This window comes from Aspergillus karnatakaensis (assembly GCF_047715665.1).
Source record: "Aspergillus karnatakaensis strain CBS 102800 unplaced genomic scaffold BJY04scaffold_29, whole genome shotgun sequence".
Taxonomy (NCBI): domain Eukaryota; kingdom Fungi; phylum Ascomycota; class Eurotiomycetes; order Eurotiales; family Aspergillaceae; genus Aspergillus; species Aspergillus karnatakaensis.
In genome coordinates this window covers 377,102-395,696 of record NW_027395741.1, presented here as the reverse complement: position 1 = coordinate 395,696, position 18,595 = coordinate 377,102, and the positions used below count along the sequence as shown (strand labels likewise).

General features: G+C 48.8%; 8 protein-coding genes across 8 annotated transcripts; 2 read left to right on the top strand and 6 right to left on the bottom strand.

The window, feature by feature from the left end:
* Positions 1 to 596: 596 nt before the first annotated feature.
* Positions 597 to 3,426, bottom strand: BJY04DRAFT_208046 (alpha/beta hydrolase family protein; the record flags this gene model as incomplete). The annotated part of the gene is made up of 5 exons (XM_073713940.1): positions 597 to 676; positions 1,432 to 2,142; positions 2,197 to 2,452; positions 2,540 to 2,654; positions 3,398 to 3,426. The coding sequence occupies 5 exons, from the start codon at positions 3,424 to 3,426 to the stop codon at positions 597 to 599; spliced, it is 1,191 nt and encodes a 396-aa protein (XP_073570485.1).
* A 976-nt stretch (positions 3,427 to 4,402) lies between these two features.
* On the bottom strand, positions 4,403 to 5,905 carry BJY04DRAFT_219139 (fungal specific transcription factor domain-containing protein; the record flags this gene model as incomplete). The annotated part of the gene is made up of 2 exons (XM_073716508.1): positions 4,403 to 5,411; positions 5,478 to 5,905. The coding sequence occupies 2 exons, from the start codon at positions 5,903 to 5,905 to the stop codon at positions 4,403 to 4,405; spliced, it is 1,437 nt and encodes a 478-aa protein (XP_073570484.1).
* Positions 5,906 to 7,032: 1,127 nt separating this feature from the next.
* On the top strand, positions 7,033 to 7,665 carry BJY04DRAFT_219138 (cysteine hydrolase family protein; the record flags this gene model as incomplete). The annotated part of the gene is made up of 1 exon (XM_073716507.1): positions 7,033 to 7,665. The coding sequence occupies one exon, from the start codon at positions 7,033 to 7,035 to the stop codon at positions 7,663 to 7,665; it is 633 nt and encodes a 210-aa protein (XP_073570483.1).
* Positions 7,666 to 7,940: 275 nt separating this feature from the next.
* On the bottom strand, positions 7,941 to 8,367 carry BJY04DRAFT_208045 (uncharacterized protein; the record flags this gene model as incomplete). The annotated part of the gene is made up of 2 exons (XM_073713939.1): positions 7,941 to 8,191; positions 8,256 to 8,367. 2 exons carry the CDS (start codon positions 8,365 to 8,367, stop codon positions 7,941 to 7,943), a joined length of 363 nt encoding a protein of 120 aa, XP_073570482.1.
* Positions 8,368 to 9,126: 759 nt separating this feature from the next.
* On the bottom strand, positions 9,127 to 9,960 carry BJY04DRAFT_191178 (uncharacterized protein). The gene is made up of 3 exons (XM_073711607.1): positions 9,829 to 9,960; positions 9,457 to 9,773; positions 9,127 to 9,399 (listed from the first exon to the last, which is right to left on the bottom strand). Exons 2-3 carry the CDS (start codon positions 9,563 to 9,565, stop codon positions 9,152 to 9,154), a joined length of 357 nt encoding a protein of 118 aa, XP_073570481.1. The 5' UTR covers positions 9,566 to 9,773; positions 9,829 to 9,960; the 3' UTR covers positions 9,127 to 9,151.
* Positions 9,961 to 10,360: 400 nt separating this feature from the next.
* BJY04DRAFT_72518 (uncharacterized protein) lies at positions 10,361 to 11,351 on the top strand. The gene has a single exon (XM_073720944.1). The coding sequence runs from the start codon at positions 10,421 to 10,423 to the stop codon at positions 11,276 to 11,278; it is 858 nt and encodes a 285-aa protein (XP_073570480.1). The 5' UTR covers positions 10,361 to 10,420; the 3' UTR covers positions 11,279 to 11,351.
* A 510-nt stretch (positions 11,352 to 11,861) lies between these two features.
* Positions 11,862 to 12,587, bottom strand: BJY04DRAFT_228281 (uncharacterized protein). The gene has a single exon (XM_073718807.1). The coding sequence runs from the start codon at positions 12,556 to 12,558 to the stop codon at positions 12,013 to 12,015; it is 546 nt and encodes a 181-aa protein (XP_073570479.1). The 5' UTR covers positions 12,559 to 12,587; the 3' UTR covers positions 11,862 to 12,012.
* A 1,124-nt stretch (positions 12,588 to 13,711) lies between these two features.
* On the bottom strand, positions 13,712 to 15,856 carry BJY04DRAFT_228278 (ferric reductase family protein; the record flags this gene model as incomplete). The annotated part of the gene is made up of 3 exons (XM_073718806.1): positions 13,712 to 15,197; positions 15,261 to 15,422; positions 15,540 to 15,856. 3 exons carry the CDS (start codon positions 15,854 to 15,856, stop codon positions 13,712 to 13,714), a joined length of 1,965 nt encoding a protein of 654 aa, XP_073570478.1.
* Positions 15,857 to 18,595: the final 2,739 nt, after the last annotated feature.

Here is an 18,595-nt window from a genome sequence, read left to right as displayed (position 1 = left end):
GTCTAAGTCCTGCTCCAGAACAACGGCCCGAAGAGCATTTAGAATGCGAACTAGTGTAGCCAGCGACAGTTGCTCTCTGCTCTCTGCACTAAGCCCATTGAGACTGCTTTTGCTGAAGATATACAGTTGTCGGACGAGAATATCCCATTGCTTCCCGACAGGGTCAACCAAGATCTGCGAGGCACGGCCGTATTATTAGCTTCCAGTAGAGACCGCGGGGGTGACACATACATCGGCAAAACTCAGTAGAACAGCAGTAGTTAAGGTCGCAAATGACGCGCGATTTCGCGCGGGATTGGATACTTTGCCAGCAACGGTCTCGCGGAGGTCATGTAGCTGCTCGAATAGGTGGTGTTTGTCCTGCCGGGACATCTCGATGAGATGGGGGTTCTGCAACGCATACAGTCCACCAATGACTGATACTGCTTCTTTCACCATGGCGTCATCGTGCAACACAGATGTCAGTGAACTGACCGAGAACATCCGTAATAGAGCGGGATCCTCCCCGACAGCAGCGAAGAAAACAAGCCCATACTGCTCCGCCCTGTTCGACTGTAGAGACTGCGGGATTCGGCGTGGACCCCGGTTCAGGGAGACTAATTGAAGGTTCTGCGTAGCTGGACGAGGTGAGATACACTCCGTTCCCCTTTGCGTACACGGACTACACGGCCTAGCGCTGCCACACTTCAGGATGGAGGTTAATAGGGGCAGTCCAGCCTCTAGCTGGAGGTAGTTGGGTACCCACTTTCAGGTGGTTTCTCTGGCATCCTTCACATCGTTGTCTTCTGCGACGACCGTCTAAAGGCCCACACAACCTGCGATCAGGCATTGCTCAGCCGTGTGGAATAAACCTGGACATGGTGGCCCGGTGTGCAAGAAAACGACCATCTTTGACCATGTAGAGATTTTTTTTTCTGCTGGAATAAGGGGGTATTCTTGGCACGGGCCCGGCTCCACTTTCGCAGCATTACTTCCTGAAATAGTTTAGGGTGTCTTAACTTGAGAAAGCTTGTGTGCTTGGGTGGAGGCGCCGTTGGGCGCAGCAATAGCATGAGCCTCCCGAGGTCGGTGGCCGTTACGCATCTAATGGCTAATGTGTAGAGCGCTTGGAAGTTTGAGATCAGCCACCTCGTAGAAGCTGAACACGAGTCTGAAAAAACAAAAACAAAATTCTTCTGTCTATGGAGCACCCGCCCGAATTCACCGAGCCGGAAGATAGCCGCAAAGGCCCAAGGTGTGCTCTTACTACTACATGTAGTAACTGGGTACATAATTGGCTGCTCGGGGACATTCAGCATGAAAACTCAGCATCATTTTCACTGGGTATCCGAAAGCCCGCTTGCATGATCCAAGTCAAAAGGCTGAATATCCGTCCGCGAACATCCTGCAGTGTTGTAAGACTGCTCAAACAACCCCCTGATGAACTCAAACCATCCGGCGCCGACGACCCTAGAACAGCCGAATGGTCTGCCCCGGGATAAACGCTCAAGCGGACAGAATTCCCATATCGACAACTGTCGTTGTACGCAGCGACAGTCGCCTCCTCAAAAACAATGGTATCCGCAGCGCCCTGCACAACAAGCAAAGGCCTAGAGGCAGAGTCGCCCTGAGCCGGCGCATTAAGCTTCTGAAACTCCTCCATGAGCGGGTCCGAGGTATTGTTGATATTAGCAAAGAGCTCGTGAGGACGGAGCCCAAGTGTCAACCCGGAGATTGAGGTGTCGCAGAGCTGGGCGATCTGCGCAAGCTCTATCCGACTCTTCATAATGTCCGAGAGAAGCGGGAATGTGTACTCTGGGAACACAGCTTTGATACCAAGAGAGGCCGATGGAAGGACCGCCTGGATGTAGTAGTCCCCGATGTTATCGAGGTGTTTCAGCTTCTCGATGCCATGCAAGAGTTGGTCATAAAGCTTCGTTACAGGGGCCACAGCCACACCACCAAGGTATCCCCTGGTTGCGTTCCGCACGAGCTTGTGCTCTGAGAGTTTGTAGGCGGCCCCTCCGCCCTGCGAATGGCCGACAGAGACCCAGTCTTGAGGCAAACGGCGAGGAAACGCGCGTTGGGCTGCCACGACGAAGACATAGACGTCGTTCGCATTGGCAGCGCTAGCAACGTACTTGTGCGCGGTGTATTTATTCCCTAGCCCGACGTACTCCGTAGCAACGACTGCGTATCAGGCTAGAAGCAGCGGACTCCAGCTCTGATAGCCGAAGAGGCTGGGTGAGGTGGACGGCGCACAGCCCCTGAAGACACCACTGGTCCCATGCGCATACGCGATTAGCTTAAATGGTTTCGAAATGCGTGCGTAGGGGAGAGCAATGAAGCCAGTCGAAGGGATGGCGGATCCGTCCAGGTATGTAGAGGTATACTGGAATTTGTATACTGATACTCCGTGCGGAACCGAGACGGCAGAGCCATTGACGGGGACCAACTTCAAGAGGTCGCCGGGCTCAGAGGTTCAGAAGGTCTTGGCTGTAGCATAGAATTCATGATCGAATGCAGTCCCAAAAGTCTGCTCGTCTGCGGGGTTTGTAACGTTGAGAATTGCTTGACAGACTCCACCGCAGTGTTGATCCTCTGCTAATTCGGCACTGATGCGGAAATCGGAGACTTTGGTGGAATCCAACCCGAAGCAGTGCCAACGAGATAGGCTAGGAGCCAGGGGTTTACGCGAAGAATCATGGTGTCGGCGGGGAGGTTCTAGTAAATGACAAGCAGGAATTCGTAAGTGATCTCAGAAGCTGGGGACAAGTGTCGCAATAGGGGGCTTATATGATGCTCTGTGTCTTATAATTCAAGCACTCGAGGCCTTCCGGAGACTTGATTTGGTCTCGCGCACGGTGGTCATCAACGCAGGTAGTACTGTCTCCTATGCTCGTGCTCAGGTACTCGAGTTGTGTACTATGATGGTTAATGTCGAAAAACTCCACCGTCGCCGTATTATTTCCAGGGTAGTCTTAATGCCGACGCTTGGCTTCCGGGGTACATGGGGAAATATGCTTTAGACTCCGTATATTATGACTGCAAATGCGGGGGTGAATATAGCAAGCTTTGTTGTCGTCGTCGCCCGATGGTGGCTTACCAAGGCGGAGGGGAGATGTTCCTCTTTGCTATACTAAAGGCAATGATGCAGGAATTCGATCAAGTGCATCAGGAAGGGACCAGACCTTTGCCGAGGTTCGACTCGTAATCTAATGTGTTCATTCCTTGCCGTTTCTATGCATTCCAATTGATCACCTTCCCCCGTGCGCTCTCTCCGATCCCTTCTAGATGTACGCTCTTGTGCACATGCGTTCCTTCTTCTGTGTTCTGTATATGGCTGGAAGAAATAATTGAGTATTGACCTGTAAGAAAAGTCCTTTGCTGAAGACAACAATAGTGCATGGCAACTTACGATAACCTCAGGGTACAGATTTGCACCATCTATTCGCTAGTTTTTGGTTAGGAAGGAAGCTACCGACCGCCCCATTGCAATGGAATGAAACGATATAGGAGCGGCTGCTGAAATCATCACCAATTATGCACTTTACCTGCACGTGTGCGTGTACGGGCTCGGCCTCCCAATTTGCCTGTTCTTGATGTCGTACTCTGAACGAACCAACTTCAGACTCGCGGCCTGAACTGGACGAATGCCCCCGTGTATTCCACAGGATTTGGGGTATTCGTGCCAGCTGTGGGAATGTAGTTATCTCTCTTCTCAATGTGTTGTGTTATGGAGTCTTAACGTCTAGTACACCGGACTCAATACCGTCGGTCAATGATTCTTACAAAAGGAGTCGATACATTGTACTAGTTGTTGAAGCAGGGCTTCGTCTCTCTCATGACGGGTATTTGCGGTGCCTTCCCATATACTAATAGCATGCTTGCTCACGTTCTATTCAAGCCTTCGTAGCTCCAGCTTTACTGGTGAAGCAAGCAGCCCGTCCGTCCCCAATGGATGTGGTGTACTTCTGCAAAAAAAGAGTCTGGCTAATACAGCTGTTAATACAATAGTATCGCGCTAGAGCTGGTACATTCCATTCATAGTGTAGTGGGTGAGTGCTATGGTCTGCCGAATATAGCCGCGACCCCATCCCCTTTATTTTTTTTTATCTTTTTGCTTCTTTTTTTTCCCGCGCTTTCATGCGGCTTTTCTCAAGCTCGATTCCTTGATTTTCGCGAGAGGCCATTGATCCCCCATCCATTGTGTACATGCACATACACGGGCAGTGTAAATGCGCTTTCCTCGATTTCTAAGCGAAAGTACTCGGTGAATATTCAGAGCTCTAGTCTGAGTCCCCGAACAGGCTCAGAAAGCACATCACGATGGCACGTTGATGCTATTCAGCAGACGCGGTGCTCTCTTGATCTTTGCCGCCCACCCACCCCTTCCCCCCCAAAAATACACCCAAATATACTTTCACATAAACGACAAGTCGATCTCGGCAAGCAAGGTATCCTTCCAGTCAAGGCCGCCAACACCAACCCCATTCGCCTCACTCGGCCATAGTTCATCCCACAGCCCTCCCTGAAACCCTGCAAGCGCCGTACAAACATCTCCGTCTTTCATGGTATCCATACCCGATACAGTATCGACTACGTCAGCTTCACAAGCCCGCGTTTCCGTGCCGACAATCGTCATATGCACCGGAAGGGAGACACGGTGCCTCATCAGTAGCTGCACCAGGGCGTTGAAGAGCGTCTCTGAGGTAGGCGAGTATTTGCTCGCGTCCTCGAGCAAGCGATAAGCCTCGGAAGTTTCTCTAGATGGGGCTGTGTTGCTGCCCGCTGCTGATACGAGACAGGAGTCAAGTAGCAAGACTATACAAGCTAGAGACAGTATGTACAGGACGCCTCGGTGATGAAACAGGCCATGGAGAAACGGCGGCTCGGTCTTGTTCTCGAGCACGCATTCGATGCGGATGACCTGCTGCGCGGCGCGCAGGCACGCCTGTCGTGAGTACGTAACGGCGGGATCGACAGCCGCGCGGAAAAGGTACGGAAGGTGTAATTTGCATAGCTGGGCTTGGATACTGAGGTTGAGCATGTAGCATTGGGCTGTTAGGACTCGGGGTGGACGGGAGGACCTGGTGCGCTGGCTCTCGGTTATTGAGGCGTCGTGATTCAGTTGGAAGGCTGGGGGCAGCTCGCGGATGAATGTGTTCAGCTTCGCGTCGGAGCGCATGACACCGGAGTATATCGTCTCACTGGGTACGGCTGGGCTCGAGGAGCCGCCAGCGGAAAAATCACGGCATACCTCAACTAGTTTTATTTTGAGAATGTGGAAGGTCATAGATGAGGGACCTTGAATGGACGGCACGTTGCCTTCGATTTCATCATCGTTGCAGTCCCTGGGGAGGTTTACCGCCGTTAAGGTGGGATTCATGAGGTCAAATCCTCCGAGTGGGTAACAACGCTGGGCGAGAAGCCTAACCTGTGTCTTTAGCTGAAGGCTGGCGATAGAGAGAAACAGGTGCTCATAGGTGTCCACTCACCAGTCAAGTGTTACCACACTCCACCATACCCTTCGACCCATTTCTGCAGCTAGACCGCCAGGGTGTGGGTTTGACGTACCATCCATACTTCTAGGCAGGTCAATAATATGCAGGCCAAGACTGCGGGCATAGGTAACGGTCGTGCCGAAAACGGAGCCCAACTGGGTCGAGAACCCGTCAAGATGGAACAAGACGTAACATATGTGAAGGAGAGCTTGCACGTGTTCAATAGACCTAGACGCAACGCGAGCCGAGTAGTCTATAACGTCAAGAGCAGCCTTGGCCCATGCAATAGTCCGGTGTTTGGAATCTGCAGACGTGGCGAACAGAGCTTTGTGGCCCGGATCGTCATGCGGCCATTGGTGGCTAACAGTTGCGATTATGCTGAGAAGTAGAGCTAATGGGCCGGTGGCGACATTTTTGCACATGTCTGGCTGTGTATACAGGCTATCAATCGTGCATTGTAGGGATGGTGTGTGAACTATATGCCGAATATAGTCGATTTCCTGGATGAACTTGGCTAGGATGATCCTGGTCTCTGCCTGTGTCGGGATCCAAATGCACTTGACGGGGTCGACGATGCCAAATGAGCTGACAGATGGTTGAAATATATATGTAATGGGGCTGGTAAGCTGGGCCAGTGGACAGACCCTGAAGATGAGCCCATCAGAAAGCGCAGAGCCCTGGAACTCGCGCTGCTTAGCTACAGTACTCGGTAGGGGAAAAGGGATACATGCCAGAGAGCTCTGCGCTTTGCACGTTTTCTCGAGCCGGAGAGCTTCGTCTTCTAGATCTTGTATGTGCAGTGTTGTTGCAGGTATACTCTGAAAGGATTGTAAGTTGTCTGCTGCAGTTGCCGGCAATAATGAACTTGGCGTGCACAGGGCCGATTCCGAATTGTGGCGCTCCACTAATAAGTGCTCCAGGCGACACAGGCGCTGAATGATTTCTGAGTTGGCAGGGTTGGGCTGAGGGTTGGCTCTTCGCACTTTGGCACGCCGAGTTCGTGGACCGGGCTGTTGGCACGAGATGTTACGTGTTGTGCAGTTGGAGCATGGGAATTGGCGGTTGCAGCGAAGCTTGCGCGCCTTGCAGGATAGACAAGACGCAGGTCGCTTTTCCCCTAAAGAATCAGGACCATCTACATGCCCTTCGGTGGTAGCCATCGTCCCTGTTTTCCACGGCACTTTGGAATAGCGTGGAGGAGAACAGTTGCTGTCGTGAAAAGGCCTGCACGAAGACCGGAGGTTGAAAAGCTCCGTGGGCCCGCGGGGCTAATGTCACGCAGCCTCTATGCTTTTTATGCTCTAGTAGGTAAGCTAGTAACTCGGTGTGGTTGAAGATCGCAATAACGACAGCCGCGCCGCGGACATTTACCAGTAGCTACAAGCAAGAAAGCCCGAGCGCCTTTCAAGCGATATATTTATGTAAAGCGAAACTGTCCTCTCCCACAAAACAATTTACACAGCTGTTTCTCCAAAGCCCCACTTTCCGTTCAAACATAACCATGCATCTGTCTCAGATCCCCACCGATGCCCTCGAGCGCGTCGCCTGGATGCGCGGCGGACATCATAAGTTCAAGATCGATCCGCGTCGGACCGCGCATGTCGTGATCGACCTCCAGGTCGGCTTCATGGGCGAGGGGGCGCTACTCGAGGTACCAATCGCCCGTAACATCGTCAACAATGTCAACCGCGTCTCGCAGGCGCTCCGATCCGCCGGCGGAACTATCGCCTACCTGCAGTTCACGGTCGATCCCTACGAGTGGCATCGCTGGGGATCGCATTACGACCGTATGAGTGCTGAAGCGGTGCAGCGGATGCAGGCGGCGTTTTCAGTCGGCGCGGCGCAACATGCTCTCTGGCCTGGCCTCGACATCCAGCCAGAGGATCTTACTGTGCAAAAGACTCGATGGAGCGCGTTCATTCCGGGGACATCAGATCTGGATTCGCTCCTTAAGGCTAGGGGTATTGACACGCTGATCATCACGGGTACCACTACGAACTGCTGCTGCGATTCGACGATGCGGGACGCCATGCAACTCGGCTATAAAGTCCTGTTCGTGCAGGATGGCAATGCGACGCGCGGCGACGAGGCTCACAACGCCAGCTTGGTCAATATGCTCTTTTTTGGCGACGTGGTCACTGCAGACGAGGCGATCAAGCGTATCGAGGTCGGGCTGGATTAGCTGACGGTCGCCATGATGCAGAGGCAAGACAGTCCGGATTCAAGAATAAAAACCGGAGTTACAGATTCTAGACACGTGTCCTGCGAGGGGATGCATTTGTTTCGATGTATTTTTGTGGTCGTGAGTGTTAAGAGAACACTGTGGATATATCTTGTCTGCGTACTAGCTTTACGTATGTTGAGCGATATATATTCTTGATGCGATCTGTTTCTAAACAACCCTCAAAGCATGACAAGCCCAACAAAACATTGTTAAACCCTTGCAAGGCAACCCAATCAATAACATCTCCAAGTCTGCCGAATCCACCTCGAATCCGTAATCTTGCATATCCAGGAGTGTTTCCCACAGTGCGAGTTGAGCGAGCCATCCTCATTATGTAAATCAATATCCGACACGCCACAGTTCTCCTCGTAGTAACGGTAGCCATTGCTCAGAGTGAAATGAATGCCGCAGGGATTCTGACCAGCTGAATTAATCTCAATGTATCTGCCTGTGTTGCATGGGTTGTCGCCGCCGATCCAGGCGACTGTTGGGTATGTCAGCTTCTACTGTGGCCAGCGGGAAAAATGGAAGGATGAGTGAGAGCATACTGTTCGTGAGGGCTTTTCCAGCTCCATTCTCGATCTGGCCAAGTTCCACGGTGGCAAGGACAGTGTTGCCAACGAGGGCTATCCCGGTGACGAGGTTGTGTAGGAGACGCATGCTGGAGTCGGATATGAGTTGTAAGAATGTAGCAAAGGAATGGCTTCGGGGCCGTAGATGCGCTTTTATAACGACCTTGGGAGGTAAATGGCATAGGACCAGTGCGGAAGCCCTCGATGCGGATGGGTACGGGCAATCTACGATAAATAGAGATGACAGTCAATATTAGTGATCAGATAATGTTGGCTACTGTCAGTGATATTAAGAGGCAAAACGTGTCGAGGCATAGGTTGGAGACATATTTTGATGCGAGATCATGCCCGCTCGATTACTCATAGTCCCTGCACATTAGATATTCCTCGGTGTCATGCTTCAGGCCAAATGGTAAGGTTTGTTCGTATGTTTGTCCCACCGGCCATACAAACGGTGTAAGTACTAGTTTTGGTGTTCATGAGTCCCAAAAGAGGACAACGTGTACTGCAAACGTGCTCTTCAGGAATCGTGATAAGTAGGTCTAGAATCAAGAGTAATTTATTGTTGTAGCCTTGCAATATAGGTACTGGGTCACCATCGAGAGGTGCAGCTGGACAACGCCTACAACACTACACAGTATAGTTAGCACATGGTAATCGCTGGGGTGGTACTTGATCGACTCTACACTACTCCTCAACAGGCTCGAAAGAGTATCATACAAGCATACTGGACTGATGATAAGTTGACGGAGATCTGGAAACTAAGATTACATGCGCGTTCTCAACAGAACAAATTCTTTCTCCCACTCTCCAACCGTGTCAATACGCCACCCCAGTCTGCGTTTCCCCTCCTACACTATCAGCAGTGACCCCTAAAAGCAGGTGTATGTCTGCCGAATAGTGTTCCCATTAGTCTTGCAGGTCCAGTCCTTGCCCTGACAATGCGAGTTGAACGAATTATCATCGTTATAAATGTCAATCGGCCCGGAACCACAGTTCTTCTCATAGTATGTGTACCCGTTGTTGAGAGTGAAGCGAACCCCACATGGGTTCTCGCCATTTGCCGTAATGCCAGTGTACTTTGCAGTTTTGCATGGGTTGTCACCGGCAATCCAGGCAACTGCTCGTTGTCAGCCACGTCGCAAGTTTGGGTCAGAAAACAGGGAAGTGAGCATACTGTTGAGTCGGACTTCTCCATTGGTTTCGATCTGACCGAGTTCGATCGTGGCCAGAACGGTGTTGGCCGCGAGCGACGCTCCGATCATGAAATGGTGAAGAAGACGCATTTTTGGGCTTGGGGGGTAGAACTCGAGGACATGCAAAGCGTAGAATGACGAGGGCAAGAGCAAGAATGTATCGGTCAGCGGACGCTGTTTTATATTGTCCTCATTATAAGTGCAATCGTTTATCTGTGACGGCTATGGCATATTTTCATTAGACGTGGATCAGAAGCGAGGTACATTTGCGTTGCTAGGAACAATTAATCAATAAATACTAATCGAAAAGTGTTAATATAAATCACTGATGAAGTACAGATGTAATGTCTTACTCCAGTCGACCGTGGTAGGAGGGATAGCGCCACACGTGCGAGGATGTTGGGAAGGAAGACAGGGCACAACAAGCAGGCCCCTGAGTAGGCTCAAGCCAATGTGAAACTGACAGCTTCTCCACATGGATTCGGATCCGTCGGGCAGACCGTTGACTGTAGGGCGGGGCCGTGAGAGGCCTGCAGATTATAAATCACAGATCTTGAGAGCTATGCTAGTGGGCTAGACCAATTATCAAATCCACGCTCATTGGGTGCGCACCTCCCATTCCATTATTGTTTCTCCAGTGCCTATCCCGGTTGAATCTACTAATCATGGCTGTGGTGGGAGGCGTTTACGGCGAGTTAGGTCGGGGTCATACGACCTACCAATTTACACTGTTCTACTCATTTTTTGATAGGGTATCAGGTGGAATAGGGCAATATGCGTAATCATGGCAATGATTTTATATCACTAAAGGTCAAAAGAATTTGCTACAAGTTAGAAAGGTATAAAAAGATCATAACGACCGTCCAACTAGGTTATTGTGATACTCATCAATTCAATCCAGGTTCAGATCGAGATTCTCCACTCTAAGCTCCAACTCTTTCCACTATGCGCATCTCGATCATTGCCTTTTTGGCAGGGCTGTTGGCGCCAGCCCTAGCAAGTCCCACCACCCGTGACCTCCAGATCATCGACTCTGATCAAGATACCTCCGTTCTTGACATTAACGCATCACTTTTGGGAGACAATGGCTACATCTCTGCATGGGAATCGGTGACCGGCGCTGTCCCTGCCAATGCAGTTGGCGATATTGATACTACCAAACGCGCGGTCGGGCCCATCAATGGACGCAACAACTACGTCACCCTTTTCTATAAGAACGGCCGTTACGTCGTCAGTCTTGTGATGGTATCAGACGTCCGAGGTGGCCTCAAGGACGCTTTCACCGGCACCGGGGAAATAGCCACAGCCGTGGCAAGAAACGCGCGACACATCATGGGCGAAGCCGTTGGCAAGTGGGCGTCGACATCCTGGGCCTTCTACTCCAACGTCGCGTACAGCGAGGGTTTCACCATTGTCGCAAAGAATCTCCTGCCTAGGGGGGTTCAAGATTATAACGATGCTCTGAAGGCAGCCGAGGCCCTGGCGGGCGCATACGGCATGAGCAAAAAAATAGAATGGCACTATCCCAAGAACGACAAGCGGGACGAGAATTCTGACATTCAGCATTTCACGATCTTGGCCGATTTTACGCCTTCGGTGGATCTGGCCAACTATCTGTTTGACACCTTTCATAATGTCAACCACACAGCCTTGACAGGCGGCACGGGTCAGAGTCTTTTGAGCAAGAGGGCTAGCTGGTGCATCGATTACAACGAGAAGGAACGAATCAAGCAGAATTGGGTCCCTTGGAACACTGATTATGATGCGGGCTGCATTGGGGAGCTGTCTGACTTTGATAACTAGAAACTGCTGCTTGTCTTTCTACTGTCGTTATCAACTGACCCCTGCTCTCACCGACTCCACCAGGTATTTCTCGCCAGAATTTAGCTGCTTATGTTTATATTCAGAACTGCTTGATTGAAGTAGCAATAGAATCAATTAGCTTTTGAAACTCTGACTAAACTATCACAGCCTTATACTCATTACCAGATACTCCCTACTTTCAACCAATATCACTGCTTTGAATACTGCACGAGAACACGCTAGTCTATCCAATCGGTATCCAAATATACACCGGGTATGCCTCTCTAATAGCAGGGTGAAGAAAAGACTGAATCTAGGTATCGTTGTTTGAAGCGGCTGGACTGCCTTGTGCCAATCCATCAACGCAGATACTATTACCTATCCACGAGGCTCGGCCGAAAAACCCCAGATTACCCGACGCGCCAGGTCCGACTGGATCTGAACATAAGCCAGGGAAGCAAATCAATGAGCGTCGGCTATTCAATAATCACAGCAGCCTCTAGTTGCGATAAACTGTTATTATTGCTTGCAACGTTATATATCGCGTGGCATCGCCTTTTCCAATAATAAAACGACAATGTACCAAGAATATATACCAAACATTGTGGAGAGCATACTGACAAGCGGACCTCGAAGAAACCACCACAACAAAAATCACCACTATATCCATATAAAACAGAATCAGGAGCCCTGCTTAGACCACCTTCCAAAGACACCACCGGCCTAGTGCTATCCTACCACTGATACGCATACTGAGCCCAAGCCCCATACCAACCCGTCCCATAATAAACCCACGCATTCGAATCCAACACAACCACATGCCCACCCCAATACGCACTCTCGTCAAGCTGGAAGATCGCCCACCACCCGGTATTCCTTCCCGGGAGCGTACGCCGCGTCACGCGCGCCTTGGACTGGAACCAGCTCCACATGTCGCGGGCACGGATGGGCCGGCGTGCGGGGGTTGCGCACCGCGCGTTTACATGCGGGTTTGCCGACGCAAGCTCCGCGTACCCGGCGCGGATGAAGGCGTCGGAGAGATAATGAGCGCAATTATTGGATTGCACGTCGCCGCCAGCGCAGCTGTTGTACCAGTAGGTTGCGACGGCGGAGATCGGGGGGACGGCGGCGATGGTCACGGCGAGATCGAAGGTGGGAAAGATGTCGTGTGTGGGCTCGGCGGGCGCGGGGTGGTCATCGTTGGGCTGCGTCGTGGATGCGACACCTGGGGTCGGCGTATCGGGGCGATGATCGGGCGGCGGGGGTGGAACGTCCTCCATTGCTTTTACTGAGTCACTGGGGTCGCCTGCGCTGGCAGATTCGCCTTGTTTGTCGGCGATGGTAGGGGTTATGAGGAAGCCGCTGGCGCCTGGTCGCACCCAGATACGTGTTCTCTCGTCATCGTCTTCGCGGTCGATGATGTCTGTTCGCTTGAATGAGTACGTTTCCTGGTCAGAGATTATGACCATCACATGGTCGGCGAAGTCGGTGTTCTGGCCGCTCTGGCCCTCGTACTGTGCAGCAGAAGAGCGCAGATTCTCTGTCTTCGTGTCCATGATGATAATGCTATTTTTTCTGGCTACAGTATAACAGGAGGGAATTGAGCAGCGTCGTATCAGGATTGGAATTGCGAAAGAGGTGCAGGTGTTGATGCAGTGGTGCTCACGGAGAATTCTAGTGGGCGGGGGTGAGTTTATATACAACCAGTTCAGATCAGATCTACCAAGATAAAGTTTGACGCCCACCCAGTATCCTGGCAAGTGAGCTCTTGATTCTTCCAATCCCGTTCCTCGCTCGGCGAAAAGGGACAGCTTTCTCGTATTGTGCCTCGTTGCTCCCCCAGCTCAACGTGCGGCTGAGACGCCATCGGGATGGCGTCTCCTCTAATGGTAATGAATGCCATCAGTTCAGCAGAATTGAGTCGATGCAGTTAGACGATTGGCTTGGCTTGATTCACTCCGCGAAGAGAGACACGAATTAAAAGTGCCTGCACGTATAGTTTTCAGCTTTCACCATCTGGGCCACTGATAGCCGGTTAGGATGGGGCTTTGGACCGCATCATATTACCCTTCACTTTGAGCTGATGGATCATGTATGCAACATGCGCATCCTGCATGCGCTGCCCAGAAGACATCGTCCCTGTTGCAAACCCATCTGGCGATCGAAATGCCTATCGAAGACGGTAAAGGTATTGTCAAACCGTAGTAATCTAGCTATAGGCACGGAATATAGAGTCTCCGCCGGTGCTAATGTAAGGTTGAGCATCCACTATACAAGACCTAAATGATTATTGAATGATTCATATTATGAAGCAACTAGTAAACCATAGAGTAATTCAGCAATCTAAGCCGGAAACGAAGACTAGTCTCAGCCTAATATTTGAGACGCCGCATTTGTCGAAGAGGAAGAGGGATGCGCTTGGTGACGGGTGCGTCATTGACCGTTTGGGTATCTTCTTCCATGAGGATGGTTGTCAAGCATCCTCGTCTCCGTAAACAGCACCGGGTTCATCCGGTCAAACTCGTCATTGCTCAGCGACTCCCGGACAGACTCGACAAGCGCTTTACTCCGGGAGGCCCAGAAGAGTTTGTGGTACCCTGAATGCTGTGACAGAATCGACGTAAGAGCCGTCACGCCGACACCGCCGGCAAACGCGAGGACGTTCGGCGCAGAATGCGGTTCCAATCCTAGGATCGAGCGCGGGTAGTATCCCGTCTCAACGAGGACAGGGATAGATGCGCGCGGCGTGCGGAGGTAAGATGTTATGCCTGTGTGTGTGCGGACGTACAATGTTAGGCTGTCGTGGTAGTGGCGAGTATCGCGAGAAGATCCAGTGATCTTGTTTTCCGTAACGGCAACGACGTTAGTTGCTGGACTTTTGAGGGTGGTGATCTCCTCTTCCTTCTCTTGCTCCTGTAGTGAGCCTGATGAGGAAGTGGTCTGTGAGCTAGGATGATTTGCCAAATGCTGGGTTGCCCGGCAGATGCGCGTGGAGCTGAGAACCGAGAATGGGTGGTCCTCCCAGAACCGCCAAGTCAGCGTGGGAAAATACAGGTAGACGTGGCCGTCGGCGCTGACGTCGCGGACTTCGATCTTCATGTAGTCGTCGTCCACGACGGAAATCTGGGCGTCGAGAAGACCGTGCCGGGCGATGCGCAGAATTCTGAGAACGCGATCGAACCCCCAGATTGCAAAGGCTATGTATATCCAGTTTTCATACCCCCACTGCCATGCGTAGCGGTACCAAATGTGTAGGAAGCAGCCGATCATCGCGAGGAGGAAGAAGAAGACGTGCCATGCGAGGAAAAGCTCGTAGAATTTCTGGCGGATGGGGAGGATTGAAGCTGGGACCATGACGGACATTGAGAGGGTAGCGATAATGCCCCAGAACCAGTAGGGGAGCTGGCTCTCGCTTGTGTGATTGCCGTCGGAGTCATAGACCTGGAGATAGATAGTTGAGTGCAGGCATGCCTCGATTACGGCGATCATGGCGATCCAGCGGTGAAGGAGGAGGTATGTACTATGGGACCAGTTTGTCACCCAGAGGAGAACGTTGTTTCTGCTGGAGTAGAGCACGAGGAGAGGAATGTTGGCGAAGCTGAGATAGCCCGCGCGGTTGCTCACGTAGAAAACAATCTCTCGTTCTCGATCCTTATACCACGTGCTGTCGCGTGCGGATTCGATGCCGACGGAGCAGAGGACCACGTTTATTATCAAAATATATGCGAGGAAAAAGGCTTGTTCGCGGGTTGGCCTCATGGCAGTGTTCCAGAGGTAGGGGACGTTGTGTCGGGCGCCGATCAGGGGGGGATTCACATATTTGGCTTCGAAGTTCGTCATCCACTCTCCTGGCAGTGGGAGGAAGCGGAACAGGGAGAACGCGATGGGGATGACGGCACCGGTGATGAGGAGAACAAGCCTGGAAGAAAGTTAGCATCTGCTCTTGGATACCTAGACTATACAGCCAGAATGCATGACCAACCCATATCGCGAATGTGTAGTTCCCAACCGGTCAAAGATTGAAAACGTCCGATACTCAATCAAGAGTGTTTCTTCTGTTAAAGACCCCGTGGAATACAGGATGACCGACGAGTTTGCGATCATAGGCGGAGTGCCATTTACAGCGTAAAGGGCGTCCTGGTAGCTCATCTTTGGCGGTGGTTGATTTGGTACTCGACCAACAAGGTCCATCTCTCAATATCCCTGTAAGGTGGAGTTGGCTTCATTCGTGCAGAGTGAGTGTAGGCAATATGCAATTGACTGCAGAAAGGCATCATTGGTCGCGTAGCACTCGGCATCTGGGGATGCTGTCACCATCCAACCGTCTCCCATTGGGTATCCCTCTATTGAATGAGAGTGTCCGTGACGCTTCATATGCATATGCTCATGATCGGAGGGCATGGTGCAGTTGGGAGGGTTCGAGATCGTTGCTTTGCAGGCAAAGGCGCAGGCGGGCCTGTACATGGTGATGCCATAGCCAACAATATCGTGGCCAACACGGCCAACAGTAACGCCTTGGGTGGGATCTGCAAAGACTAGAAGCAGAGCCCATACACTTGGCAGAAGCTTCAGCTCCATGGCCTGTGAGAACCAGGGTGTCGTGGAAGATGTACGTTGGGCCTACAGGTTGAAGAGAGGGCCGAGGAAGACATGGTTGATATATTTCCCATGGGTGCGCCACTTAAAAATTCCCGATTGAGTTCCACTCCGAGCTGAAACCGGTAATGGGGTATGGGTACGAGAAGAATTGCGCTGGGATGGAGGAATGCTGGGGCTGAAATCTGGTAGTCAGGGCTGGCCTTCCCACCCGTCCAAGTACATGGGCGTTAGGTGATTGCCACCACAATGATCACACGGAGCCTGTATGTACGCATGTCGAGAGTACAAAGATTGTTCTGTCCTGACCCCTCCCTCTGCGAGATGGCTAAAAAACATTGAGCCCCAGGGGTGAACGAGCCTCACAATAATGCTTGGCAGTGCTTGGCACATTTTCCGGAGCAATTTCCTCCTATTGGTTGTTATAATATACCCATTGATATTTGCTTATCAGCTGCTGGCTGTTGCGAATTCGAGTACTGCATGCCCGAGTCATCCAGAGCCGTGTCCAGAATCGTCGACAGGGTCAGATTCGCCGGTAAGACCCACCAGGGTCGGCTGGAATAGCTTATAAGAGGTTACCAGGGTTAGGTATTATAGAAGAACTAACCATTTTTAGCTTCTTCCTAACCCTAGTAACCTTTTATAAGCTTGTAACATTTAACTTAACTTACTTAATCCTTTCTCTAAATAGTTATCTTATTTAATTAGTATAAAGATTAGTCATAATTTAAGTTAAACTTAGTGAAAATAAGCAAGGCCAAGCATCTTGTTACGGAAGAACAGACCTCTCTGCGTCTTCCTAACCCTAGTAACCTCTTATAAGCTTATAATACTTAACTTAACTTACTTAATCTTTTTTCTAAATAACTTTATATCTAACTAGTATAAAGACTAGTTATAATTAGGGTTAAGCTTAATTAAAGCAAGTAAGGCTAAGTACCTTATATATAAAATACTTATAAATGTTACGGAAGAAACCAACCTCTGGCTTCTTCCTAACCCTAGTAACCTCTTGTAAGCTCGTAATACTTAACTTAACTTACTTAATCCTTTCTCTAAATAGCTTTATATCTAACTAATATAAAAACTAGTTATAGTTAGGGTTAAGCTTAATTAAAGTAAGCAAGGCTAAGTATCTTATATATAAGATACTTGTAAAGTAGTTCGTACAAGTATATTACTATTCTAAAAGTAACTCTAAGATAATAATTTATATTAATCACGAAGAATAAGTAAGACTAGATATAGTAGTAATAAGTATTCTTAAATATTTTTTATTTTAATTATTATCCTGACTACTAACCCCTATAATAATTTTTATAATAATTCTTAGTAACTATCTTCCTAACTATTATATCTTATAGTAGTCTTTATAATAGTCTTATATAACTTATAACTTATCTTAGCTTTTTCTTATCTACCTAGTAGCTTTCTACTAAAGTATACTAGATTATTATCCTGGGGTAATAGCTATTATCCCGTGACTATTATCCTTTCTTAATAGTAGTCCTTTATTAGCTATTATTTTTTCCTAGTAGTAATTCTCAATAAACTACTATCTCTCTAGGGTCCCTGTCCTTTCTAGATTATTATTTTTCTGTAATTATAGTCCTAACTAGCCCGCTATCCTTTTCTTCCTAATTATCTTAACTAGCATAGCTGTCCCTGTTTTTATCTTATAACCCCGCCTTGCTAGGTTCTTAATACTATTCCCCCTTTTTTTGCTTTTCGTCCCGAGAAGCATAAGTAGTATAGGTTCCCGTCTTCTTTAGTGTTGGTAAGTTCTTTTCTTTCTTTTACCTTCGCGATGGTTTACTATATCCCGAGTTGCTAAGACCCCGAAAGCCAAGTATCCTTATTATAACGAATTTATATTCTAGGCTAACTTTATTAAAAAAGAAGATACTCCTATTAATAATTCTTACAAATATTACGCCCTCGCTGGTTTCTTTTATATTATAAGTTTATTAGGTAAGAATTATACATGGTATACCTGCCTTAGTCGCAAGTATAAAAAACGTTTTTATAACAAGCGTAACTAGAATAAAATAAAATAAAATAATATTAAATACTCTGCTAAGCTAGATACTATAAAAGAGGAATTAGAGCAAGTAATAGTAAAGATCAAGCATCTTTATTAAATAAAAAAATATAATAAAAAGCATGGTACTAAAATATTAGCCTATAATAGTACTTTTCTTAAGTAACTTAAAAAAAAGGATTTATTAACTATTAAAAATTACTAGGAGCTAGAATACCTTGCTAATAAGTATAAGACTACTTAGCTTACTATAACTTTAGACTTAACTAGTCTAAATTAGATAATTAAGTCCTAAATATTCTAGTAAAATATAGATTTTTCTATTTTTAAGATCCCTAGTAGTACTCCTAAATCTTTTTCTAGTAACCTGTTAGGTTCTTAATAGGTCCCCAGGTATTTTTAGAGGTATTATATCTTTTTTACTTTACTAGGTATCAGGTTTTACTACTAACTTGCTTGTAGTTTAGATCTTTTTAACTTTATATTTTACTTTATCTATTTCTTTAATTTTTATATATTTAGTAATTTTGGCGTTAATAAGTACTAGTTCTAATAATAAAATATAAAAAACTAGGTATATATATTTTATTAGACCTAGTAGCTTTAGTTAATAATTAACTAGTCCTAGTTATTTCTTAATTTTAAATAGTTCTAAGTAGATATAATCTAGCTTTACA